The 27,391-nt window shown below is 40.4% G+C and overlaps 1 protein-coding gene across 8 annotated transcripts in view; it reads right to left on the bottom strand.

Annotated features, from left to right (window-relative positions):
• Window positions 1-313: 313 nt before the first annotated feature.
• Window positions 314-27,391, bottom strand: part of TNIK (TRAF2 and NCK interacting kinase) — a 364,653-nt gene continuing 337,575 nt past the window's right edge. For 4 of the 8 annotated variants that reach the window (XM_033125423.1, XM_033125434.1, XM_033125438.1 and 1 more), the window contains 10 exons: window positions 22,777-22,941; window positions 20,530-20,641; window positions 19,547-19,717; window positions 17,773-17,916; window positions 15,180-15,314; window positions 11,704-11,804; window positions 9,114-9,263; window positions 7,113-7,272; window positions 6,715-6,854; window positions 322-4,552 (listed from right to left, as the gene is read on the bottom strand). In XM_033125423.1, the coding sequence (XP_032981314.1) occupies window positions 4,469-4,552; window positions 6,715-6,854; window positions 7,113-7,272; window positions 9,114-9,263; window positions 11,704-11,804; window positions 15,180-15,314; window positions 17,773-17,916; window positions 19,547-19,717; window positions 20,530-20,641; window positions 22,777-22,941 (1,362 nt within the window). In that variant the 3' untranslated portion in view covers window positions 322-4,468. Of the gene's footprint in view, window positions 4,553-6,714; window positions 6,855-7,112; window positions 7,273-9,113; window positions 9,264-11,703; window positions 11,805-15,179; window positions 15,315-17,772; window positions 17,917-19,546; window positions 19,718-20,529; window positions 20,642-22,776; window positions 22,942-27,391 lie in introns of all 8 variants that reach the window. The other 4 variants (XM_033125431.1, XM_033125416.1, XM_033125418.1 and 1 more) reach the window with 4 other exon arrangements.

Below are 27,391 nucleotides of genomic sequence, written 5' to 3'. Positions count from 1 at the left end.
CAGGCCTAGAAAACTGAAGTTTAAAGCCGAGTTATCGTCTCATACTATTTAATGTCATGTAAATTTTTGATATTCCAGTTGTCTGTGGAAAACTTCCAGAACAATGATACAGTCTGGAAATAAAACAACACTAGAAAGTTTGGTAGAAATGTCCAATGCTCAAATTTGAACTTGCAAGTTCTCAAGAGGTTTTATTCTTTGCTGGGGCTTCTGAAAAGACATCAGCTTATATCCATTTTGAGACTTACGGAAGGACTCCTGATATTGCTATACCGACCAAGGCCACAAATATAGTGGCATTTATGAGAAATATTGGCAGGTAACTGAAATCAAATTTAGACTTTTGGATTTTATATTGCAATCATGTAGTGTCAGGGGAGGCCAGTTTTGGGTTTGTTTGCTATACTTTGGTTAGATTTACAGTTTTGAGGAATGAACTAAAAGGTAATTAATGGTCATAGAAATGGTTGAGATAGCCAGAACATAGTATCAGAAGGGATTCTGGAATATTGGGAGCATGGTAGGTAGGGTGGTTCAGAACTACCATCATCAGGGTGTTGTGGATGTTCTATTTTCCTCCATTAGGTTAAAAAAGTTTGCTTTCCTTTCTTAACAACAATGTAGCACATTCATCTTAAAGCAATCAGCACAAATGCAAGTGGTGCCTATTCACGCAGACTTTCAAAGACAGCACACACTACCAACACACAGAGCTCTTCCACATTTCAAGAATACAGTGACAGGAACTGGCACACATAATAGTAGGGAAAACTTGGTTTTTAACTTCATGGAATGTGAGGTCAGACTTCAGCCGCTTCCTTGTCTGGCAATGGACAAAACCCAAATGGCACCGGCCTGAATTTCACATCTCTTTTTACTCTACTGCACAGGAGGGACCAGACACCGATTACCAATGAGTCACAAGAGCAGACAGAAAACTGTTAGTAGGTCTTAACCACCAGGAATCAAGACGCTTTTAAAAACTGTGTACATGATGCAAAATATGTCAGGAGTGTATCTTAGAAAGCAATGTCAATGAGTTAGAAAAATGGATTTGCTGTCCAAGTAGCCTTATGGGATTTCATCTGTACCTTAATCAATACTGTTGAAATAGCTCTGGTCTTCTTGAAGCACCATCTAAACATCTTCAAGAAAAATAATGTAGAACTTAGCGCAAGCTGTCCTTACTTATATTGTGTGCAATGATAATGACCTGAGTGTAACTGGTGTGAGGACTTCACCACTGAGGGACTCTTACAGGTCATCTGTTCCTATCACCCACTGGATGCAGGAATCCCTGCTACAATGTTCCTGACTGGCACCCAGCAACGAGGGGAACCTGTCAGACCCTGGACCAAGACTTTCGTTGGGTAGATTCAGTGGAGTGTAATGCATGATTATCAATTTAGAGCAGCAAGAACGAAAAAGATCTACTGAAACTACTTTGGAAGGAGAACTTAGTTTCTCTCTGTAGAAAAACAGAAATAAAATGAGCTAACGACAAAATCCCCTACAGGAAGAACTAAAGCTAAAAACTGAAACTAGTTTCAAAACTAAAGAAATTTTTGTTAAGATGCTATTAAGATGATGAAAAGCACAACCCTCCCCCTATCAGAAAAACAAAAACAAAAAACAAACAAAAAAACCCCAAAGCAAACAAAAAGTTGGCATTTGTTACAAGCCACAAGAATAGCATTCTAAAATGTTGTGCATAACCCAAGCACCCGTGTGTCAGGGCTAGGGCCTGTCCTGATGGAAGAAAATGTAGTTTTGAAGACAAAAGCTTCAAGGAATCCTTTAAGTATCTTTTAAGGAGCACAGATTTGTGGGGGGCAATTTTGAATTTGATTTTGCCTTGTACTCAGTGTGAAATATTTGTACAAAAATATAAAAGGCATGGCTTGATGTTTAACGTCTGTGTTTTATTGTTGTTGGCACCAGAAAAAGCTCATGTTCTATGTTGTCACTGTACATACTGTAAACAAGACTGCATTAATATTGTTTTCTTATGAGTTTTTGTTTCAATGAACCTAGATTTTAAAAAATACATTCACAAACTACCTTATGTTTAAACACAATGATTCCCTTTTATTTCTTAACTGTACCCAAAATCCCACAATAAAAAAATCATTTAAAGCTGTGTGTTTCGAACTCATCACTTAGAAATAAAAACAAAACATAACATAAAAACAAAGATCAGTTTGCAACATAATTTAAAGAAGCTTCTGGTTTAAAATACCACAGCAGCAATATAAAGAGCTGGTGGCAATCACATTCGAGGTTGAGAACCAAATGTATGTATTTTGTCCACATCAGCATCCAATTATAGTAGTTGCTAAATTCAATCCAAAAAGTTATTGCTGAATTTGTTGCATGGAATTTGTGGAGACAATATTGTCAGCAGCAGAATCACAGCCGTAAAAATGAGAACGGGAGGATTTCATTGCCTTTGAGAGCTAAAGGGACCACGGTGAGGACATCTCGGTGATCGCCTGAAGATAATCCTCAGTTCCATTCCTGTGTGCTACCTGCTTAAGATAAATGCAAATGACAACCACCTGTACAGGAGGGCATCATCATCTACTTCAGAAACCAGATGACCTCCCCCTCCCTTCCCCGCCCTTGCTCAAACCACCAGAATTGAAATGGCTCCACTTTCCTAATGTGTATTTCGTTCTCATTAATAGTATATTAGCTGCTCTTGGATTTAGGCAAAATCAGTAGGATCACAGATTTTTTTTTTTTTTTTTTATATTTAACTGTTTTCTCCAGAAACAAGCCACATTCGTTTTATTGTTGTTAGATTCTCTTTTGCAATTTTTCAGAACAATTTGGTCAACTACTGTTTTGTTTAGAGAATATTAAATACACCTGAGATTGCCAGTTGAGCTCTCTATATGTCTCCTGGAGATAACACTGCTGTGATGAACAGTGAAACAAAACAAACAAAACGAGGTAGGTTAAAACAGGAAGCGCAACACAGATATCGTTTTTTGCAACACCTCGATACCACAGGCAGCCATGCTTGTAGCGTTGGAAAAAAATCCCAGTCACATAAATGTTCAAATCATCTGAGTAAGAGTTTATAAGGACACAAGTCAACCTGAACTAAATACACACATATCTCTGCACAAATGTTGTTTACCATATGTTGGGTAATTTGGAGGAAGGTACAATGATTAGGGTTTTAGAATTTTGGCCAAAGCCTTGCTTTCAAGTTCTATAAAATCTGAACCAAGGATGCCTGCTGTGTCTCAAGCAGGCACAGTAGTCTGTCTCATCCCTTCTCTCACCAACCCGAGAGAGCATAAGCAGCTCAGAAACATTTATTATTATCATTTTCTTCCAGTCACAGTTTTCATCTTGAGAAAGTGGCACCGTCAGGAGAAAGCTGGGAATGACCAGAGCTTGGATGTCATTCATTCCCCAATTCCCAGACAGAAATCAACCAAGTCTCATTCCTAATGAAGTCTAAATTGTGAGACCTCCTTCGCCAGGAGGCTTTGTGCATTTAAAAAAAGAAAGTGTGTGTGTGTACTTGTATGCATATTTTAGCTTGTTTTCCCGAAGCTCTTTCTGTAGACCTCATCTGCCATCCCATCTTATGCCCTGACCTATTGCATAATAGCTGAGGGAGAATTGTGTTATGGTCCCTCAATTGCTAGAGCCAACTCCATTCAATGGCACTACTATTCCATTTAAGACACTCCATTCTGCACGGGGCCATATAAACATAGGGCCTGTCAGGCTCACAAAAATGGGAGTTGATTTTATTAGTCTAAGGCTAGTAGTGTAGCCATTTAAACCTATTTCCCAAAAGAGGGGAAAACTAGTAATTTTCTTAAAAATTCATTAGCCAGTTGCTATCAAACAGCAACCATTTGGGTTGGTGAAGGCGGAAGAGTTCTAAAATCACCCCACTGTGCAGTTACGGCCTTCAGTGTAAGAAGATAAGGTACATTTATTGTGCTGTGTCTCACCATTTGAAATTGAAAATTTTACAACATATCATATACTTAAAGCTAGCAGGCAGTCAGAATTAAAATGCACTAACTTTCTCAGTACGCATTTTCTCCCCATTCTTACAAAGTAAGGGGGTAAAGAAAAAAGGTAAAAAACAAAACAAAACAAAACTCAAAATCCACCATAACACAGCTTAGTCATAAGAGCACACAATATTTGTTTCTATCCCTAACTCCGAAGGGCACATGTCCATCTCTGTCCACAGACAACGCAGCATTCTTGGGGATCTCCTGGAAATTCCTGCCACCTTTTTCTCTCCTTCTCAACCAGGCTGCAACATTGAAAGATGGACTGTATTGGGACGGGTGGAGGGAGAGGAAAAGGGGAAAGCGGTATGTTCAACCAAGCCTTTTGATTCTGCCTCTAGACTGGCATACGTCCGCATGAGTTATGTTCTTTTAAATTAGAAATAACGCCATGAAGATAAGTGCCAAGTGCTCTTCTGTTACCAGTTCATCATGGAATTTCTGTTGAGGGTCATGAAAAACACTTGGCTACTTCCTCCAGATCGCACGGATGCAAAAAATACCTGTTTGAAATTAAAAAGAAGTTAGTTCAACTGCATGGTTTCTTTCCCTCTTTTCTTCAACCGTCCATCCATTTTCTCTCACATGTCCTATCCTTGCCATGTGTCAGCTCTTAGGACTCACTGGCTGGTATTTATGAAGTGCCTTGTCACACTGCATCCTCTTGCCTTTATTACTGTGATTGTGACTATTCCTTCTTGTGGTCTTGGCCTTCGGGGACATGGAAGGGTCTGTGTCTTGATTTGTAACATCCTGTGGGCACTCCTGTTTTAAAAGGGAGTTTCGTGCTAGGAAAATGCGCTGGATTTCTGGCCTAGGACACAATAGGTCCTTTGTTCATTTTTGGAAAGCCACAGAGGCTCTCTTTCTCTCCCCCATAATGACAACAGAGCCGACTTTAGGACAGAAGAGAATCCTTTCAAATTCCCAAAGTCAAGGGGGTGTTTGGGGCCTACTGACTACCATACAACGTCAGTTCTCAATTTTTTTAATTAAAACAAATGAAATGGTTGTGGTCAGATAGAGTAAGGAGCTCAATGTCTATTCACTTTGGCATTTCAGGAATTAATGTGTGGCTTGTCTGCTGATGCAGGCAGATCCTAGGCCAAAGGAGATAATGGCATTAATAAGAACCACAGTCCATTAAGTGTGGATCTATTAAATCACTTTATCAAATAATTGAGAGAAGTGCGCAAAACTTGGATTGCTGTTTGCTTGAGCTGAATGCCAATGTAGCACTGGCCCGGGAAAATAATATTCTGGAGGTGGCGTAGCCCTTCAGTTGGCCAACAAGGCATTTATTTTTGTCACTAGTATAAAGTTTCTGCTACTTCAATTCCACAACTTTTTCAGAAGAATGCTGCCTCTCCCAATAACTTCTTAGGAAGTTCTGTGGAAATGCTTGTCATTCAGCTCATGCTACATACGTAAGTCACGCTACTATTCGGGTCAATGAATCAAAGCAGAGAAGCACAGAGGACCCACGGTAATATGACGAGGGAAAGAAAGGGCTGCTGTTCTCTCTAGGTTGTGTGTAGTTTGGGCTCTAAACCTCAGGCCCCAGGTACTGGTGTGGTTGGTCCCAGCCTGTTCCTGAGGGTGTGGGCATGGCCTGTTGGGGTGGGTCTTCCATGAATTAGGAGGGTGGGAGTCCATGCCTGGATCTTTTGATCCCCCAAAACTAGGTGGGGGCTGGATTTTACTAGGGGTCCACTCTGTTTTCTGACATACTTTGGTCAGGCTCTGGAACCATCTTCTCACCACCCGCAGCGGTTGTCCACCCAGACCACACCAGACCAGAGTAGACGGCCAGGGTTGAATCTAGTCTAGACTCATACCTCTAGGATTGGACTAAGACCAGCCTGGCCTCTGGGAAACTGGCGTGGGCCAAGGGATGTACGTCTGTTCAAGCATCACATTGTTTTCTACAGGTGTTTATGTCTGCCGTTCTGGCGACAGCATTTCTAAATTGGCCATAGTCACGAAGGATAAATTCACAAATGCGGTACAGCTTAGTTACTAACAACTCTGGGTTAGTCTACAGGGAAGACAAAGGAGAAACAGCCTGGCTCCTGAGATGACCGATCATGCCAGACGGACACCGCCACTTTCATCGGAAAACAGTCCCCCTATGACATTTCAGAAGAAACATGGCTGGAATGACACAGGACATGGCACTAGTTGAGTTTGTGATTGTGCATTTCTTAAGGAATGGGTGACATTTTTAAAAAGCTTATATTTCTATGTGTCATATGCTTTACGTTTAAAGGTGAATATAATGTGATGTGTTAGGTCCTGATAGTGACATTGTGAAAAGTCTAAAAGCAGAATGTGAAGTTGAGCCAGTGTCAGATGATTAAAGATGGACCAACTCTTTTAAGTGCTTTGGAGAATTTGGGTGTCTGCTGAGTCATCATAGGGCCCGCAGGCCACAAAAGTTACTAAGAGTTCACGAGAAATTTTTAAATGTGTTTGTCTTTTTGGATATGTGAATATCATATTTTGAGGGTTCACATAAATCAAACCAAATAATGCCATTTCAAGATAATATTGATCATTTAACACAGATGTGATTCAAATCAGTATAAAGGAAAATGAAGGTTTCACAGGTACCTGGTGGTCTCTTAAAATGCAAACACTAATGCAAATGTTGAAACGGATTTACCTTATCATTTCTTTCACATAGAAACTTTAACCTTTGAGCTCGCTTATGCATAAATACTCCATCCAAATGTCCTGTTTCCACTGACCGGATCTCAATAGCTTTCTCGCCCCAGCCCATTATCTGATTGGAATGAATGTAGGCTGTCAAAAGGAATTTCCAAAACTGCATTAAAAACATTAGATGGGCAATAACTCACAGCATCTGTTCACATCTTAACCACAAAAATGACAAATGACTTGAGATAAACAGACAAAGCAAGTCTTACAATTGTTATTCACAGACTTTTTTTTTTTTTTTTTTTTTTGGTGTGTGGAATCAAATGGTTGTTTCACATTTCTTGACTTTCGTTTCATTTGGGGGGTGTAACTGCTGAAGGAGATAAGGAATGGTTAACCTACCCACAGACGTGGGCATTTCTCCCCATTGGAGCACCACATCCTTTGTTATTCGGCCGTAGGTGTTTACATACACCCCTTCATCCTCATAGCAAACAAGCATTTCCATCCCATCTGTTTTAGGCAAGATGACAATGGCATGAGGAGTGATATTGCCCTGAATCTAGAAGACAAAGAAAGGTCAGGCATTATTTTTTCTGAAAAGAAGAAAAGCATCTTGACTTTTCAAATCGCTAAGAATCTCTATTCAAATCTCTAAGAAAAGCAAAAAAGCAAAATAGCAAAAAAGAGGTTTTCTTTTCCCATTTTCATTCTAGAGACTGACAATTTGATTGGCTTAACTTAACCAGCAACCTGTCACATACCATCGTAAATACAAACTTACGCACTAGGTTGAGATCCAATTTACCTGTTCCTAAAAGTAACAACTCTGGAACACCTACTATGTGCCAAGCACTGAGCCCTTTACACATACAATTTCTAGTCCTTAGAATAGCTCCTCACGGGAGATATCTTTGTCTACAAATGAGGCAACGGCATTTCAGTGGGATTATGTAACTTGACCATAGCTGCACACATATTTGGTGGTAGAATTGGAATTTGAGCACAGGTCTCACAGACATTGAAAATCACATGTCTTTCATCTGCTTCCAAAAACGATGAGGAGAACGCAAACCATCTGAATCTGATGGAGATAGCCTACATGGAGCCAAAAGGTGGGACCAAAACATATTCCTACAAAATAGGCTATGAGCATATAACGTAGATTGTTTATCTGCATGTCTAATAACAAAATAATCCAAATTAATGGTTTGCTTAGAAAAAAATGTAAATTGCGACTCATTAAAAAAAGTCTTACTATTGAAATAAGTGTAGATTGACTTGTTCTAGGAAAAGAGACGTGCTGCTGCTGTGATATCCTGGCGGAGAATGTCACGGCAGTCGCACAGGTGCATGGTGGGTAGGGATGAGAGGATCAAGGATGATCGCGGTGATGCTCCAGTCATCTCGCCGAGAACATTAGTTGTGAGTTCTGTGTGCACACATGCTGTGAAAAGCTGTAATGCAGCAATGAATGATGTGTGTGTGTGTGTGTGTGTGTGTGTGTGTGTGTGATGTACTAAAACAACTTTTTTTTTCAAATGTGCTTTTGGGAGTAAAGTCTTTAAACTCTCAAAATACCAGTTAGCAACAGATTTGGTCTCAGACTTTCCTGATAAGTAGTTTGTACTGTATGTTAGCCTCGGCGTTACATACAGGAAATGAAGCTTGCACTGCATCAATCCTACTAAGTGAAACAACGTGCAGTGTTTTCATTTAAAAGTCATGTTTCAAGCAATGTGTCAGTATAGCATTCTTAGTACTACAATTTGCAGGGCCCCGTGTCAAATACGTTAGATGCATTACCTCATTTAATGCTGCTGATAACTCTATGGGATAGGTCCTTTTATCTCCATTTTACAGATGTGAAAGCTGAGGGTTGGAGAGACTGCCTAATGGGTCCATGATTGCAAAATGAATGCATGCTAGAGCCAGGGTACATGTTCCAATGTGTCTGATTCCACTATACGACGCTGTCCTCACGTTGAAAAGAAGAACAAAAATAGCAGGAAAAGGACCATTGGCCTTCTCCTACATAAAATGAACCAATGCTCCTTCAAAAACTGAAAATAGGAACTCCTCTATTGTACTTGCTTAAAATACAGAATTTATGCCCTTGAAGGAAAAACACTATATGTATTTTAATCTAAAGTCCAATAAGACAACATGTCTAGTAAATGGAAAATAATTACTATTACGTGTTACTCAGTTGTGAGTAGTCATAAAAATTAAATTTACATGTTTTATTTATTAAATGTTTATTTAGTGAAGGCCAAAAGTCCATCTGCTTTACTGACTAGTAAATATTAGTGTGACTTCCACTAAAAATGTGCAAAAGCAAATCTCATTCTACATACAAGTTGTTGTACAGAGAACCTTGACATTCTGCTTCCAGGAACTTACATGAGATGGTATGTAGATATCATAAGAGTTTCCTGAATCCACATCAATTACATGGAAACCAGTGTGTGAACCAAAAATAACCTTTAATCTTTGACCTTCTTCTACTGTGAGATCAACAAGCAGAGGCTTGTGCTGGAGATCTGCAAAAGACTTTAAAAATCACCCCATGAGTGTACACATCATTCAGAGAGGTTATCTTAATTTTTTCCTGTAGCCATTTCCTGATGGAAGTTAATGTCTGACTTTTTTGAGCTGAAAAGCCAGGAAATTTCTCTTTCAATTTTAGGTCTATTCATATCCTGGCTGTAGGAAGAAGGGTCTAACACCCATTTGTACCCCTTTCTCCACCCCTTGTCTTCCAGGGCAGAGAAGTGGTTTACAGTTGGCAATTTTTGATACTGTCATCATCTATTAAAAACTTGGTGCCTGGGTACTGCTGTTCTTTTCTGTTTATTTCTGGCCTTTTCCCTCAAAAGGAGGTCCAGTCACTTCTCTGGTCCCTCTCCTTCCCATGTGACAGCCAGGACCATGCGTGGCTGCTACCTTTTCAGAGACCGCCTGCAGTGGGCAGCAGGGCTCACTCCGTGCTAACCCTGATCAGGATTAATGACATGCTCTGGTTCTGCTCTTCTTCGGTGAGCGAGTGGGCAGCAGACTGGTGCTTCCTCTAAATGGAATGCTGAGATCTGAGACTTGGGTTTTGGTCATAGAGAAGGAGATGGGTGTGGAATATCACAAGACTCAAGACTCATTTTTTTTTTTTTTACGTGAGTGTTTATAGCAGCTTTATTCATAATTCCTCAAACTAGAAACAACCCAGCTGTCATCGGTTGGCAGGCAAATGGTTCAACAAACTATGGTATGTCCATACTATGGACTACTATTCAACAATAACAAGGAACAAAGGACGGATGTATGCCACAACCCAGATGACTTCAGAGAACTATGCGTAGTCAGCTAGTTGCATTTAACTAGAAAGGAAAAAAAGAGAGCTCCAGCCAAGTTTATCAAGATTCTATGTGTTTGGATCCGTAGCTAAAGCTCCAACTAGCTGTCCAGTGTTCTACTGTTTTTCTTTGCTATTATTTAATCATCCTCTACTTTATTGGGCCTTGAAGTCTGGGAAAGAATTAGTGAAACCACAAGTGCCCCGCTGTAACGCCACTGCCCCCTAACTGACACCTCTCTCCTCATCTTTTGCTAACGTCATTGTCACAGTGTGGGAGGTCCTAGCCTTACAGCCTCATCCTACGGGAGGGCTCGACCCTCTGCCAGCGCCAGTCTTTTTTGTTCAAGTCCTTGCTTTAGCTCTTCCCTCTTTTCAGGCTGGGTGTGACCTGCCAAACAAAGCATTTTGCACTCTTTCATACACTTTGGCTAGTAAACTGATGGCAGTAACTTTACAACCAGAATGGAATCTTGATTGAAAAGCTTTTGCGGAGAGAGATTTTGGCAGAATAGCAGCACCCTTTTAGCTTTTAGAAGTCATCCCTTAAGTGTTATTACTAACCTAATACATTCCAAAAATTTCTCTCCATAAAAGTGGGGAGCTCATTATGGAGGGGAGCCCATTTCCACTGATGAATCTATCTTCCTGAGAACATCACAAATGAGCCCCTTGCGCTAAGAGAACAAGAAAGAAGTGGGTGATGCAGCCCTGAAAAGGGCCTAGGAATGTTCCCAAGGCAGCTTCAGCCTTCGCATAGCATATGTGGCAGGAGAGGATACATACAAGGTCGAAGGGAATACTAGTCAAAAGTGGGGGGAAAACGAGGGGCAACGAGATGTCAAGAAAGGAAGAGATATGGGCAGAGAGAGAAAATGAACAGAAGGTAAAATCACATTGGCTATGGATAGACTGTGTAGAGCTGAAAACACTGGAGGGCCCCCAAGAACTGGTCCTTCTGGTCTCTGGGGGTCAGCTTACATGATCTGGGGTCAATGGGACTAGCATATTCCCATCCCACTCCTGTTGAATCTCATGACTGATCGATCAGTCCGACCACGGCGGGCAGAGACTCAGACAAAGTCAAAAATGAAAGAGTTATCACAATGGAAGCACACAGAGAAACGAGGACAATTTCAGATGTGACTACATTCCGCCTTATTTCAGAGAAATCCAATAGCCTTGGGGATATGGAGCATCAAGTGAGTTGTAAGGACTGTACCCTAAAAGGCTTATGAGGATTATGAGACTTAGAGACTCAGTTCGACCTGGAAACGCAATGCTGCGGTTGATCTGCCTTTTGCAGATAAAGTATCAGACAGTGCCCTCGTTAGGTAGCTGTCTAATGAATCTCATTGCCTTAGACCACAATCAATGATTTGCCCGGGAACCATTCTGTACTAAATGCCACTTGGAGATGATGATTCATAGACCTGAAATGGAGGAGGGCATACCCCAGTTTTCTAGCATTTCGATAGTCTTTACTTTCAGAATAATAAATCTCAGAGTTCCTATACTTTTTAAAGAGGTTTATTATACATAGGAATATTAATATTAGTCTATGTGCAAAACAGACCATTTTGTTAACTGGTAGAAAACTAACATAAAAAAAGGTCCTTTTTAGGTAATCGCACGCCTGCTTACCTTAAATGCCATGAACTTATGATATGGTTTAGGAGCCCACGCATATATCTCCACAGCGTTCTTTAAGGCAATCACCAAGAATTTGATCCTTTCATATTTAACTGTAATATAAAAATGATAAATTAAAGAAGTATATCAATTTATTCAAGTTTTTATATTAATGAATGTGTAAGCCACAATATGCAAATATACATGGAAAACCATAATTGAGGGTGATGCTGCTGGTGTGGGATTTTTCTCATAGATACAGATTTAACTTCCTGTAGTGTGTTTGGTTTGCAGAATACATAGGGCCTTTTGTTTTATATTGAAGGTTTTTTTCTGGATCTAAAGATGGAACTGGCTTAGGACTATCTTTAGCCACTAAGTCTAGAGGTGAACTATTCATTGTAATAAGAATCTGCATAATATCCCTTGATGTTTCCTTGCTTGGCTTTTATGTTCACCCACATGTAAGCAGCTGAGACCTGGTAGAAAAATTAGCAAATGAGTAGAGACATAAAGGCTGCTGTTGCCTTATTATTCAAAATTGAATTCTAATTTTTATGAATTTTATAAGGGATTAGTGCCCTTATAAAAGGGACCCTAGAAAGATCCCTGTCTCCTTCTGCCATGTGAGGGAGCAGTGAAAAGGTAGCTGTTTATGAACCAGGAAGAGGCCCTCACTAGACACTGGACCTGCCTCTACCTTGATCTTGGACTTCCTAGCGTCCAGATCTGTGGGAAATAAATTCCTGTTGTTTATAAGCCACCCAGTCTGTGGTATTGTTATAATAGTCCAAATAGACTAAGACAGTACATATGGCTGTCATTTTCTTTGTACCATATTGGAACAAACAGAATATTCTATGTCCTAAAGAAACTGGAGAGCCCAGGATAACTGACCAAATTCTTGCTCTCTGAGATCTTTTTCTGTAGCAGGCCCATTCTGTTTATACAGTCTGTTTTTAATACACATTCGACTACTTCTTTAGCAATTTATTTATATATTTCTAATATATAATGTTATTTCTCGATCTTTTTCAGTTATACATATTATCTACTGACTTTGTAGTATGGAAAGGATTTAGTCTCTTATAACCATCTCCTCTTTCTACCGTGTTTCCCCAAAAATAAGACCTAGCTGGACAATCAGTTCTAATGTGTCTTTTGTAGCAAAAATTAATATAAGACCCGGTATTATATTATATTATATTCATTATATTCTATTTATTATATTATATTATATAAGACCCAGTCTTATATTATAGTAAAATAAGACCGGGTCTTATTTTAATTTTTGCTCCAAAAGACGCATTAGAGCTGATTGTCCGGCTAGGTCTTATTTTCGGGGAAACACAGTAGTTCTCTCTCTTAAACACACACATTTCTTCCTCTCCCACACCCTCCATATAGTAATATTTTTAATTTTTGGTTAAATCAACATTTTGTGTAAAAAATTATTGTTCACTGAGGAGGCACATAGTAAACCATAGTTATATTTCCTTTCTTGTTTTCCCTCATTTTTTTCATATCCACATTTTCTACGTATCTATCTCTAAGCACATGTGGTTACTTTCTGTTAGTGCTGTAAATGCCTTCGACACAGTCAAACATGACAGGTAATCTATTAGTAAGGTTTTATTTTTCTGGGAGGTACTTCTTCTTGAATCCTCCATTGTTCCACTCTTCTCTCTCTATATATATCTCTATCTATCTAGCTATCTATCTACTTAGATAGATATATCTAGATGTATATAGATAATATCTAGATATCAAGAAAGAGAGAGAGAGAGAGACAGAGAGAGAGAGACAGAGAGATCTGTTGGCTTCTGTTTTCTTGGAGAACTCTGGCTAATACAGATGGGCTATAAAATACTAGGTGAAAATAATCTTTCCCTCAAAATTTTGAAGCCTTGCTCCACTGTTATCTAATTTTCTAGCATTGCTGTTAACTCCCAGGCCACCTGATTCTGGGTCTATTATATGTAAACTTTATTTATTTACTTATAATATGGAAGCTTTAAAGACTTTCTCATTTCCTGGGTACTGAAATATTCTTATGTTTTGTTGTGAGTCTTTTTTTTTCATCCACTATACTTGGTATTCAATGAATCCTTTTAATTTGGGATTTCAAGATCTTAGTTATAAACATTTTTCTTATATTCTTTCCTTGACACTTTCCTCCCCTTCCATTCCAATTCTTATTTTTTCTTCCTAAAACTCATGTTACTTAGATTTGAACCACTTGGACTGTTCTTTTTATTTTCTTAACTTTTCTTCCCCCCTCCCCGCCCTTTTCTTTTTGTTCTACTTTCTAGGAGATGTCTCATCTTTATCTTCTAACATTGCTATTACATTTTTTAATTTTTTCCAATATATTTTAATATTCAAGATTCTTTTTTTGGTCTCTGAATGACTGCCCCCAACTCTGTTCCACATTTTTTAAGTAGCCCCTATTCTTCTTTTATGGAAATAGCTTTTATAAGTGCCCTGAAGTTATTATAGCTTCTTTCTTTAAAATTGTACTTCACTCCTCATTATCCTTGTTTTCCCTCAAGTCCTTTCTTTCTATTTAAGTTTCCTTCCTATTAGTGTGTTTCCCCACGTCTGGTATAGGTGGGTTTATCAACTGCTGGCCTTCACTTTAAGAAGTTAGACAGCCAACTTTTTTTCATGGCATTTCAAATATTAGTACCTGAACATCTTTTCTTTCTGGCCATTTAGTTTCTCCAAAGACAAATCTTTCAATCTCTTGCTTGGGAATTTAAGCTTATGTGTCAACATTTTGGAACCAAACAGGGGATGAAGGGGTGTGTGTGTGTGTGTGTGTGTGTGTGTGTGTGTCCTCACAATCCACTAGTCCCCAACATCAGAGTGGCTGTGCCAACCTTGCGTCTTCTGTTTCACTGGGGGAGGGAGATGGCCTGAAAGATTTGTCTTTGGAGAAAAATCTTGCTGCTCATCAACTTTCTAACAATCCTCTTATTTTCAGTTTGACTCTATACTTCCACCTCAGATACACCTGGCGCCTCAGGTCCTGGGCCTTTCTGGGCTCTGTTAAGTGACTGAATTGATTTTGATGAATGTACTCACTGAAGACTTAAATTCATCATTTACTGGTTGTCTAGGTTTGTTTTTAGTCATCTAACTACTCTTGTTCAATTTTGTTGACATCTTAGTTGCTGGTTTCTCTTCTCTTGGTCCCTTTGTCCTTGTGGGTTTATGGCACTTTTATTCCTTCATTGTCATTTTAGGGGGTGGGAGTGGATTTGAATGTTTAAACTGGCGCATAGGACTTTATTCAGAATTCATCCTTTGAACTTCATCCATCTGACTTTTCTGGGGAAATAATGCAAGTATACTTAAGGATTCAGCAATGTCTTAAACTGGTCACAAATGCATCATTAATATCTGATATTAAAAAAAAACCCTCAATGAAACTAAACTAAATAATTCCCATTGAGTATAAAACAATTCCATGTTTTGAGACTTACCAACTTTGTAATGTATACAGCCTTCCAAGTCCCCAACGGTGATCCAGCCTTGTTTCTTTTCTACTTCTGGGTCATTGTGTAGGATTCTATTTCTTAACCATGAAAGATAGTAAACTCGTAGCTTATTCTTCTTTCCTGTTGAAACAATAGAGCTTTAATTTCAAGACCGTGACAGCTTTTCCTTTCAATCCTTCCCCACCTCCATTTTATTTTATTCATTAATTTTTATTTATAATTGTGTATATGTGTGTGTATGGGTGTGTGTGAAGACACACTAACCAATGTCCCCAGCATCATCAAAGTGTTGTCTCTGCCAAGACTTAGGATTAAAATAGCTTAAAGTATTCTAGACAAATAACCATTTTATAATTTGTTTTTACCGTTAGGTGATTTCTTATTTGAGCAAGCTATTCTTAGTCTCTCAACACAAAGGGTAGTGTCTGCTAAACTCAGTAAGACCTAATCCTGTGACAGAACGGTTGATCGGAGTTCTAGAATATTCTAGATCTAATGACATGAAGAGGTGTGGACAACTGGACATTGTAGCATACTTGTGTGTGGCTGCCTTCCCCTCTCTTTCTAACCCAACAGCACATGTCAATGCACAGCCTCTGATTTGGCTCCTCAGTTACTTTAAAGACGATAGCTGGTAGTAGTTTTATTTCACCTGAGTAACCAAAAAGGGAATTGTATAAGGAGATAAGAGAAACAAGTTCAAGGGAGGCAATCTGGCCTTAGAAAATAACCACGCTGAGATCACTGAAAGGAATACCAAACAAAAATAGGAAAGGGGAAAAAGATATATACTTAGAAAAAAACTTAAAGTTCCCTTTGGTAAAGTGATCCTGGAATAAAGAATTACTAGTATGATAAGAAAACATCTTAAAAATACTGAAGAGTACACATGGAACAAAATTTAATATACTCCACGAGATTATCTGTGTATCAGATAAGAAAATGTCCCTTGGAATGGCTCTTTCTAGGTGATCAGAAATTTAGACCTGTCAGCTTTATTTCTTGGGATCTTATTTTCCTTTGATTTCCTCTTGGGCATCAAAAGATGTTTTATATTTTACAGATGTGATATATACCAGAAGACCATTAAGGCACTGTACACTGGATCTGACAGGAGAGTACATTTACAACTTAAATTACAGAATCATTGTGCAGTTACTATTCCTTTTTGTAACCAAAAGCCTAGATTATGTACTGATCACAATAGCTAGGATAGGCAAGAGAGCTAGTGCTTCTTCCATTCTATGCCAAGATAGGCCTGAGGGCAGTTCAAGAATCGTTTGCTCCTATTTTCATTTTCTTCTTTCCCCATCTATGCCTCATGATAAGAGGATATGCTTACACTTTAAAAAATGGGAATGTGTCACTAACAACATAAGGAAGCCCGAACATGAATTTTCTGGTATCATTTCCACTTTGGGTAGGTGACTGGTGGATGTATGATTTAAAATTTGATTTGCTAGTATAGCAATCAAGAAGGCAATTAACCAGAACAGTGAATTAAACTCAAATGATAATACAAGAAAAATGTATTTGGTTAACTATTATGTGGGGAGAATAAAAAGAAATGAAACTGAACATTCAGTGGAAAGGTAAAAGAAAGAGGGAATTATAGCATCAAGTGAAGGCATTTTTTCAAAATAGAAGTACAGCGGAAGAGTTAAACTTTATTCAAGGTTCAATCCAGCCACGCTGTATTGTCTCTGCAAAAGAATAGCTGCGTGTCGAGTCATGATTTTCAAACTTGGCTGCATACTGGAAACACCTCAGGAGCTATGAAAGCAATGGATGCCTGGGACTCACTCCAAGAGATTCTGACCCACTGGTCTGGGGTGCATCCTGGACCTTTCACATCTCCACAGGTGGCTCTAATGTGCAGTGGTACAGCTGGTTTCATACTGGATAGGAGGGGTACTATTTATTAAATTCCTTCAAACACCATCACAAAGAAAAAAACTTTCAATAAGCAGACTCTCTCAGGTTACATTTTTGACTTTTCAGTAATAAGGCCTTCACTTCTGTCGCCATTTTTTTTTTTTTTTTTAAAGCTCCTTTTGGGAACCAGAAAGCTGCAGCGTGTAGCAGTAATGCTTCCACATTCCAACCTTTGTGCAGACTCAATCACCCAGTGGGCCAGCTGTACTTACTAAAACATCAGTAGACTATAATCTAGAGCAGTTCTTATGAGAAAAGAGACCTGAGAAATACCTGCTTATAAAACTTCCCACTCCCAGAAGCCTACATTTTGATATTTGCCATCTGAGAGTAGATAGCAATGACCGGATTGAAGATACCTTAAAAAGATCCTTGCTGGGTCCTGTTAAAGGCCTATAAAGATACCACTGTTGTGGTATGTCCCTGCCTCATTCAGACTTCAAGCTGAGGTGAGAGACTTCCCTTTGGAGGTCAGAATGTCCAGAGTTACAAAATGAGGGTGGTCTCACTCTGGCTATCCTGCCATCATTTATTGTATCGCTTGAGAGCTGGGAAAGGCAGAACTTACTGTTTCTTTAGAAAGGAAGTGATCATCTTTCCCACCTGTGCAGACCTGGAGGACTCTGTCATCCTAGTAACATACCTGATATTGTCACGAGGACATTCAGTCCCTCTAGCACATCCATCTGCTGAAACCGCCTCCGGTTGATCAGATTATAGACTTTGCCTTGCCCACTTCGGTCCAAAAGCATCAGGCCATTTTCAGTTCCCACCAGGAGGTTTACACCTGCAAATTTAAGAAGCACCCTAAGACTGACTTTTTACGGGCTTTAACCTTCTGTATTGAGGTCCCTGTAAAACCTAAAAAACTATGCCTTGTAAATATAAACTAATGGGCAAGTAGGTCCTGCAGCAGGGAGTGCAGAAGTAGCTCTGACATAATAATTAAAGCACTGTCTTCTTGGTAATGAAATTAGTTTTCTTTATAAAGTGGTAGCAGCATTTATTACATCAAGCCATTTATTACCTAATACAGAGTCCTTCCCAAAAGTGTTAAGCATAGCTGTGATACTACCACTACGTGCCTTTGTTCTTTTCTTGTAACACTTACCCCTTTCTTGGCTCTCTATAAATCCCACCTCAAGACTTTCAAAGGTTCACCCTCACCCCTATTCATGCAATGATTTCTAGTCTATTCACCTTTAACACAGAACAGAGTGCCCCATTTTCATACCCACTGGAAGAAAAGCCCTTTTTCCCAAAGGTGTCAATAACTTGAGAGTCACAGAAATACTGACTCCAAGGAACTTCTCAGGTATGTAAATCTAGTCCAGCCCAACTCCCGTGCAGTAATCCCTATTACAAAAGCTCTGGCAGGTAAGTGGCCTTATGTGGATAGCTAAAATTCATCCCTAGGCAAATTATACCCCCCACCCCAAGACATAACATACACACTGAGAGGTCCACTGCGCAATTCACTATATTCATGAACAGGTAACTTTCTAACTTCTCTTGTTTGCTGTACATCGATCTTCAGAGGAACATGAATGTCTGCTCTTTCATCTATGTAGTATTCAATATTAAACATGCCTGTCTTGTTGTTTTGTAACTGTCTCTTCTCTAGAGGACAGAGTCTTCCTTCCCTCCATCACATCTCGCATGAAAGAGTTTTTGGGCTTCACAGTCTTCCTCGCTAACACCTCAAATGCTTTTGTCCTTACAAAACTGTGGTGCCCCAAATCAGGCCTAGTACTTTAGATGGGGTACAGCTGGGCCAAGTCTTTCCTTGATCTATACATGACTGTGATGCTTATAACAATACAGACCAGGACTTTGATAAACTCTCATCACACCTATACTGAGTTAGAGGTCAGCTAAGATCTTTTTCACAAGAACTGCAGGTTGATGTTTTGAACTAAACGAAGGTTCATCATTTGTTGTCCTTTTCTTTCTTTTTTTTTTTTGGGTTGTCCTTTTTAATTTGGTCTTGTAACTACTAGTGGCATGGCCTTTGGCAATTTGCTGAAATATGCTGGGTAGAATCTTCAGCTGTGAAATGGAGGTAAAGCCATTCTTCGCCTTGTGGGATGTTGTATGGATCACAGGATGTGGGGTACATCACACAGTGCTGGGCACACTGTGTGTGTGTATTGAGTAGTAGATAGTTCTGTCGTTGGCTTTAGTCAATCACTGGTACGTCACAAGGTCATTCTGAATCTCATTTTGTTACCCTGGTTATTAGGGTGTCAGTTCTTTCTACATATAAAATTGCTCTTGATCTCTCCTGAGGCCAAAGCCGTTCTAAGTCAGGTTTCTAACACCCGTGATTACAGCAGTGCTCTTCTGATGACGAGATCCACAGGCTTTAAATGTCTGAGGGTCAGTTTATTACTGAGTGGTAAAAAGCAGCAACTTACCCCACAGAGCGGCACAAAGTATTTCTGAATTGAATCGTTTCTTGTATTTTCTGATTTCCGGTGTGTCGCTATGAGGCCGAATGTTGGTTGGGTTTACGTTTACCACTGAAATCTTTCTTGCTTCATTGAGTTTGGCCTGTTCTTGCCTAAGAAGTTCGCTAGTAAACAGAGCTTTGAGAAAAAGAATCAGAGAAGTCAGTGGCATCTTAAAAAATAACCAGTGGAGATACGGAGAAGGGCTTCAAAACACAATGATTTCTTCTCATTTAGTGCGCATTATATATTATAGCAAAGGCAAAGAAGCTCTGACACTCTGCATATTTCATATTTTTTTAGTAGAATAAAGTATAAGTCATTCATAGAAGCAGTGTTTTATCTATTAGTAAAACAGGCTTTTCGACACTACTGGAGTAGGGAATTGATATTCATCTCAAACAATGAAATGCACCATTCCCATCTCCTGTAATATATGTGGAAAGATGTACTTTTTGAATTTCTACATTATCAATTGCTAAAGTGGCCTCAGTTGAGACTGATGATTAGTGAATTACAGAAGTCTAGAAAGCAAGACTCGTCTTGAAAGCAGCCAGACTTTTGCGGTGGGAAGCACACACGTAGAACTCAGCACAACTCAACACGCACTTATGAATTATCTACTGCGTGCACAGCATTGTACCCAGAAATTGCTTTTGAGAAATATGTGGGAAGTTTGGAGATCTCTGAGGGACAGCTTTTCCTAGGGCCCCTGGATATCTCTGGGTTCCTACCAGAAGCAAAATAGAAGAAACGAAAGAAAAATGGAGAAAGAAATTTGTTTCAGGAACCCTACAAAAATAATAATTAAAAAATGTCTTTCCTTTAAGGCAGGGACTAAGCAGTAAATGGCTTAACTATTGAACTAATGATGATGATTATTTTTTTATCAGGCCATACCAAAAAGGAAAACCAAGTTATTTCTAAAACATTGGGGCCTTCTAGCTTACCCGTGGCTGATGAGTCTTCATCCTCTTCATCTTCATCAGTGGGAGATGTCTGGTATACTCTGGGGTCCACAAAAGGGGTGAAGGAGGCTTTAGTGCTGCTCCCCATGCCATACTAATCAATAAGCAAGAAGATTAAGAAGAGCAGGTAAATAAATACTGCAGCAACAAACAAAATGCTAACAATACTTTGCTTGGGCTTTAAAACAATGACAGACTCTTCAATCTATCTCACTGTTCACACTCGAACCCCTAGTCAAAGTGTGTGCCTCTCTCTCCAGCTTGTCCTGGTATTAGTCATTCACTAGCCACTCTGCCTTTGCAAGGTTTCATTAATCACCAGACTGCAAGAGTGGCAGTGAGCAAATTGTATTTTGGACCATTTGTAGCACCTTAATATCTGTGGTGATGACTGTGGTGACAGAGCTTCTGTCTCCCTTGAAGTAAAAGCAATTTCATATTGACCAAATGTTCTTAAGAAAAGCTGACGCAATTGGTAATAAGTAAGCTTTTCCACACAGCAGTGCTTCATCCTGAACACCTTCGACCAAAGGTCCCTCCTCTTGGGGCCGTTGGGCCCTTCCACAGTGGCCTGGTGATGCAGGTGAATTGGTGTTGGATCAAGGAGCCTTCAAATCTTTAATTCAGGAACCATTGTTCCCAGGGATTATGATTTTTTTCTTCCCATGAGAGTTCCCTTAAAAGGATACTTACATTTACATGCCTAATTTGGGGGACTTCATGAAGATACTAGGTTTGCAGACAATGCACCTTGAGGGCTTATTTAAAAAATAAATCTCAAGGGCGTGGACAGCATCATGAAACATGAAGTCAGAACTAGACTACTGAACAGTACACTGAATTATCAGGGCTTCGTGTCACGATATTCCACATTTAAGTTTTGCCAAAGGTGCTTCTTCAATAATCATCTCCCCATTTTGTCTGTCATCTCCATTCCTTCTATTAGACGCAAGTTCTCTTAATATCATAAAGAGACCTGCATTTAACTTAAGAAGCACCTCTTTTTTGATAAATGTCTGTACCTAAATTTTTAGTTTTGAACTTTATGATTAGGATTTTATTTAAAAATAAAACCAACAATCCAAGACCCCTGACTATATAAGGAGAAAACCACAAAAATCCAATCTGATTTAATTCAAGAATTCCCCTCCACCTATGAAAAAAAAACCATTTCATCCTCCACAAGTTAGGACTCCTCCTTCCAAATAGTGCATGTTCACGTCCATCCTTTCCTTTGAGCCTTAGAAGACGTCTCTGATGGAGGTGTGGGCAGCTACTAATATTTCCACTTCGAGCTGGAACAGCAGAGAATTTGAACAGGGGTCCAAGCCCACGGAGTCCTCCTTGGTACCCACAGAGGTGTGCAGGCAGAAAAAAACCTGCCCACACTGCATGAAGCTGTAATAGGATGTGCCACTTTCTAATACGCCTCTGTGTTCTTTTCCTCTGGGCAAACAAAGCTTATCTGCTCTATAACCTTAGAATTCTAAGGGTGCATCATAAAAAGTTAGCGTGTAGACAACATCAAATCAATAGTGCACATGCTTTATGAACACATATAGTGCCTAAGTGTGATTCCCGTGATACTCATGAAACACGATCAGGTACTGTGAACTCATCAGAGCGGTTAGTCTTGGTCACGACTGCCTAACAGATTGTGTTTCTTGGGGCTTTTCCCCCTGTACTCTTTCTATATAGGAAAGATAATATCCCATTTCCCCCTTTCTCTTGCAAGTGGGAGTTTAGAAAGATGAACACTTTCAGCATGTATCTATTTATTGATTTTTATTTTTCATAAATAAGTCATTTAGACCTCATTCCATTTACGTCAAACTTAGTTTGACTAAATTAATGTAAATATGAATCTCAATTACTGGCCTTGGAATTTCTTTAGGCTAAAGTTTCTATCACTGGCCCGGCAGAGAGGAGGTCCCAATTCTGCTCCTAGCTCTGTCACAAACCAGCTGTGTGCTTTGGGCAAGGCTCTTAACCTCTCTGAACCTCAGTATTCTCATCTGTGAAAGCAAGTATTGGTCCTGATGATAGCTGAGAACTTTTCACTGCTCTGCTTCTATGGTTTCCTCCATCTGAGCATGTGCATACGTAGCTCTACAGTAGAAACCAACCAAACATGTTTCTAGCTTGGCAAAGCCTCCTTCTTGAAGAGAGCAGGGTTTCAGAACCGCCTGAAGGAGAACAGAGCTGTGGTGGCTCTTGCCCAGCACCTACTTCAGTCCCAGCATCCATCTCCTGGGGGTGGGTGGAGACGCGCCCCAGGCCCTCAGTTGGGGTCCCAGCCGGAGAGTGACTCTGCTGCACCAGGTCAGGGAGGTTGATGTGGCCAGCGAAACCATTGCTGTCACTGTGGCCAGATCGCTTCTTCTCTCCAGACGTCTAAGGGGGCATAACACATGGTGGGTATTAGAGCGGGAGGGCAAAGGTCACAGAGTGATGTCACCCCTCACACAGCACAGGCGCAGTGGTCTTCAAATCAACCCACTGGAGTGTGGGAAGATAACATTCAAATTTCTATTTTACCTAAGAAAATAAGAAAGAAGTTAAGCTGTGCTAATATTTAGTTTGTGGTTTGACCCTGAGGCTTTATGCTGCTGTATGAGGGACAGTCAGGGGTCACATAGGATGTGAGGGTTCCCTGTGGGAAGGCAGGAATGCTGCAGATGGAGGGGCGGAGTGGGGCCCACACTTGACAAATATTTGTGTGTGTCTGTGCATGCACAACTGTTAACTGGATTTACAGATCATGTCACCAGGTTATAATGACACAAACCCACGAAACAGATACATGCCCTAAAATCTTGCTGAAAAGAAGCAGTGGGATGAGATAATGGTCCAAGAAAATGCAGAGATGATACCCACTCATAGGTTTCCCTGTTAGTCACAAGGTCATAACAATGATTAACTAATCAGACCTGACAGGAGTCAGCCAAAAAACATGGAAATGATCTAAAGATTATCTGAAAATATGGATTTACATCTACTATCACTAATGTTGAATCTCTCAGTGATTAACTATGGTGCCTTATGATAGCACCTACTAAAAAAAAAAAAATGAAGCCATCATGACTAGTAAAGCTTTCGAAATGCCATTTATGGCATCCCTTTTAATGCCCTTTAGGGGTATTTTATAATGAATGTATGTTTTTGTAATAGGACAAATGCATGATCTGTAAATAAATAAATATACTGTATTATGTGGCGTGCTCTAAAATTTTTACTAATAGGGTTTCATGATCTAACAAATCATAAATCACTGCTTGGCAGAGCAAAGCCTCCTCCAAAAACCCCAGGGAAGAAATACAGGATTAAAAGGCAGCTCTGCTCCCTAAAAGCCAGTGCCTACATTGTATGCAGCCCATGCTAGTATTGTGCTTCCTAATTTAACATTTATGCAACTAGCTCACTGAGGATTCTCAGAGCAGACCTGACTAAGTAATGATTCCCTTCCTTGTCTTTTCTGTCTTCCATTCATTTACCCAACATTTTTGAGTGCCTACTAAATGTGAAGCATTTTGCTGAACATGCAGGAATCAGCCAGAAAGAAGGCAGATGCACCCCCTGCCTTGTTTGGGGTTGGCTGGCACGGGCAACGGTTCATGCTGTTTCTTTGACCACCGAATGGGCCTGGCCTCTTCTTTCCAGAACCTGTCCTGGTCTTGCAATTACAGTTCTGCACCTGCCTCTGGTTGGAAGAGAAAGGAGGCACTTTTCCTTTTTTTTTTTTCTGCAAGACGAAATAGACTCCCAAGTTCCTGAAAGGGGTGCATGGAACTGATACTACCAGGAAGCCTGAGCAATAACCGGAAAGCCTTAGTGCCCTCTACGTCTCTTGGTAACATGCTCCTGGCCTGTCAACTGTCCCAGAGAGGGGCATGATCTAATTCGTTTTGTCACAGTGCTCATCTGAACATTTCATCTTCTGAACAACATTTCGGGGGTTCTGTCTTAATTTATTTTATCGTCTCCTGTTTTATGTTTTATTAGTACCGGGCAGCTTCCACCTTCCTTCTAACTTCTGTTCAAATACTAAAACGCTTTTTAACATCCCCCCCCCAGCTTTCCAGTTGCATCAATCACACATTGTCTCTTTAGAGTTTTGCAGTCTCTCTTCTATCAGCAGCATTCTGCCTCAAGCCAAAAACGGATGCAGACCCACGGGTTTTCCAAAACCGGAAGTGGCTCAGACGGTGAGAAGCCTGAAGGAATCAGCAATGACCCCTGAATCTTTCCACTCCTGAGTCATCATCCTTTTGTTCATTCAACCAGCACCTCCTCAGAATTAAATCGCTTCCGTATGCCAGGCCTTCTGCTGGGAACACAAAGAGAAGTGGACAACCGTCCTGCCCTCCAGGACCTCGTCACAGAGCCCCCAAATCTCTACAATCTTCGTGCTCTTCCCGTTCCCGTGGGGGTGGGCACTAAAATGTTCCGACATATGCTTGGGACCACGCTAAACACACTGTGTTTACATCCTCACAATACCATGGCTTAGCTTCCATCATCCCATTTTACAGGGGGAAAACTTCAGTGTGATGGATTCAGTTAACTTGCCGAGTGACATAGGTTGTAGGTGGTGAAGTCGGGGTTTGAACCTCGGTGCTCTGGGCAGCTGCCGTACAAGGTGGCTCTGCTCTCGGCCCCAGCTGATCGGACCAGGAGCAGACACCTGAGTGAAGCAAGATCAGACTCCCACTGGAATTTACTATTAGGCCTGAGAGATACTGGTCAGTCTGCATGGAGCGGCTGAATTGGGATGTGGTGAATATTTTGCAATGGGGGGTGGGAGGGTGATTACAGCACGTGCATGGGAGGAAGAGAAAGCTGGACTTTGGAGAGAGAGAAGAGCAAAGGAGAAATGTGGAAGAAACAGACATGAGGGGAAGGAGAGACAGGCAGTGAGAGCCAGAGAGGTGCACCTGAGAAGCTGCCTGAGCTCCTGATTCCTTTTCAGTGTCTACATAGCCCTGCACAGGGTCCCAACTCACTCTGCCTTTGGAGCCCTCCTATGAAACACCTCTGAATCTTTATTCCTATCTCTGATACCCACCCCACCTTATTTTTTTCTTACGCTGTTTTAAATGAGGTCTTTGTCCTGTTACTCGTAGACAAAAGAGCTTTCATGGTGATAAGCTAGTGTTCTGGTTCAGTGTGGTGGACAGACCGTGGAGAAGTACCAGCCACTCAGTAAGGAAGATGCTATGGACAGAGGTGCATGGAGTCCTAGGAAAGGCTTCAATAAGGGAAGGCTGAGCCAGGCCCACAGGGGTCTGCTGGGTGAAGAATGGGCAGCAGTGGGGAAGGGAGAACAACTCTGCCAACAGCTGGGTCCCCAGGGACAAAGTGGCAGATGACAGCTGATATGGTGTGTTCTGTGAGTAAAGAAAGGTTCTGTGGGGCCATAGGATAGGGAAAAGGAGAGCCACAGGGGCAGCAGTGTGCACTACAAGGGCAAATTCATGCATCTGACAAGATCATGGGTGGTAGAGCCCGTATGTTCCTGTAGAACCATTTAATCCACTCCCATGAGAATGACAGGTTGAGTGAGTTCTCCTTGATGTTCATCTTGGGGAAATGAATGAAGACACCCTATAAACTAGTTCTACTATAATAAGTTTTTATTTTCTTTTCTTATTATTTTGTGAGGGACATACTTTCATTTGCTTTTATTATTTTTTAATACATATACTTTTAATGGATTTCAACTCAAGCTTTGTTATTTTAGAAGCCCACATCTGGGAAAGGTAGAATTTAGAAATTGAGAGGATAAAAAGATTTGGGGATTCTTAACAGATCAAATTCACATAAGATATCGGCAGATGCTATTTTCAAAGTGATTGATGGTGGTCATAGAGTATCAGAGTGATTTAAATAATACGGAGCCATGTGGATGTGGCTGCTAACTGAACTGAAAATGTGGCTCCAAATATCTACTTCAAGGTATTGACTCTGTCATAAAGATTCAAGCAAATTTTAAACCACATTAGAAATCAGAGTCCTTTCATTTGGAGTCAGAGAGTAACTCAGTCCAGAACATTTTTCCTCATGTTTTGCCAAGTGACAAGTCATAGAGATAGAAGCCCTCTATACGTCCACTGAAATTATCCACTCCCCACCTTGGGAGACTTATATACCAGCACTATACAATGTCAACTTCAGCTGCCAGGTCCATTTTTCATTTGAGGCGTACATGAAAGAAGTCTTTAAGGTCTACTTAAAAGATTTGGCAAGGCCATAAAATGAAATTCTAACGAGTTGCTTTGTGAACTCTTCTTCCAGTTTTAGCCCTACTGCCAAGTATTCCTTTAAACGCTTTAGTCATCTCAAAACTACAGTTCCTTTCTTTCTTACAAAACTGAGATGTCCCCTGCCTTTTTGGAGAGTGAGTCCTGCTATTAGGGTTTCCCAACCTATCGTGGCTGAGAAGGAGAATGACAGATGGTGTATGTTTATGTTTCAGAGGGGAGAATGGGGAATAAAAACATGGAAAAGGAGAACTCAACTCTGTGGAGACAATGAAATAAAATGAAGTAGTTCACAGTTACTGATTGAATGCTTACATGTATTAACTCATTTAATCATTGTACGAGCCAACAGATAAACAGATGCAGGGAGAGGTCAAGTAACTTTGCCCAGTGTCTCTGGCCATCACACTGCTTCAAGTAAAGACCTGCTGTCAAATTTACAGGGTGACAATAAAGTGAAAAAGAAGAAAAGAAGGATTATAATCTGCCAAGGCCCTTTTGGGTAGCACAGATCCAATGGGGAGGTTCTGCATGGTGGAGCAACAGGTGAAAGGGAACGGAGGCGGGGTGGGGGCTCCCATCCC

The sequence above is a fragment of the Rhinolophus ferrumequinum genome, chromosome 2 (assembly GCF_004115265.2).
Source record: "Rhinolophus ferrumequinum isolate MPI-CBG mRhiFer1 chromosome 2, mRhiFer1_v1.p, whole genome shotgun sequence".
In the NCBI taxonomy this organism is placed as follows: domain Eukaryota; kingdom Metazoa; phylum Chordata; class Mammalia; order Chiroptera; family Rhinolophidae; genus Rhinolophus; species Rhinolophus ferrumequinum.
This window is presented reverse-complemented; position numbering and strand designations above follow the sequence as displayed.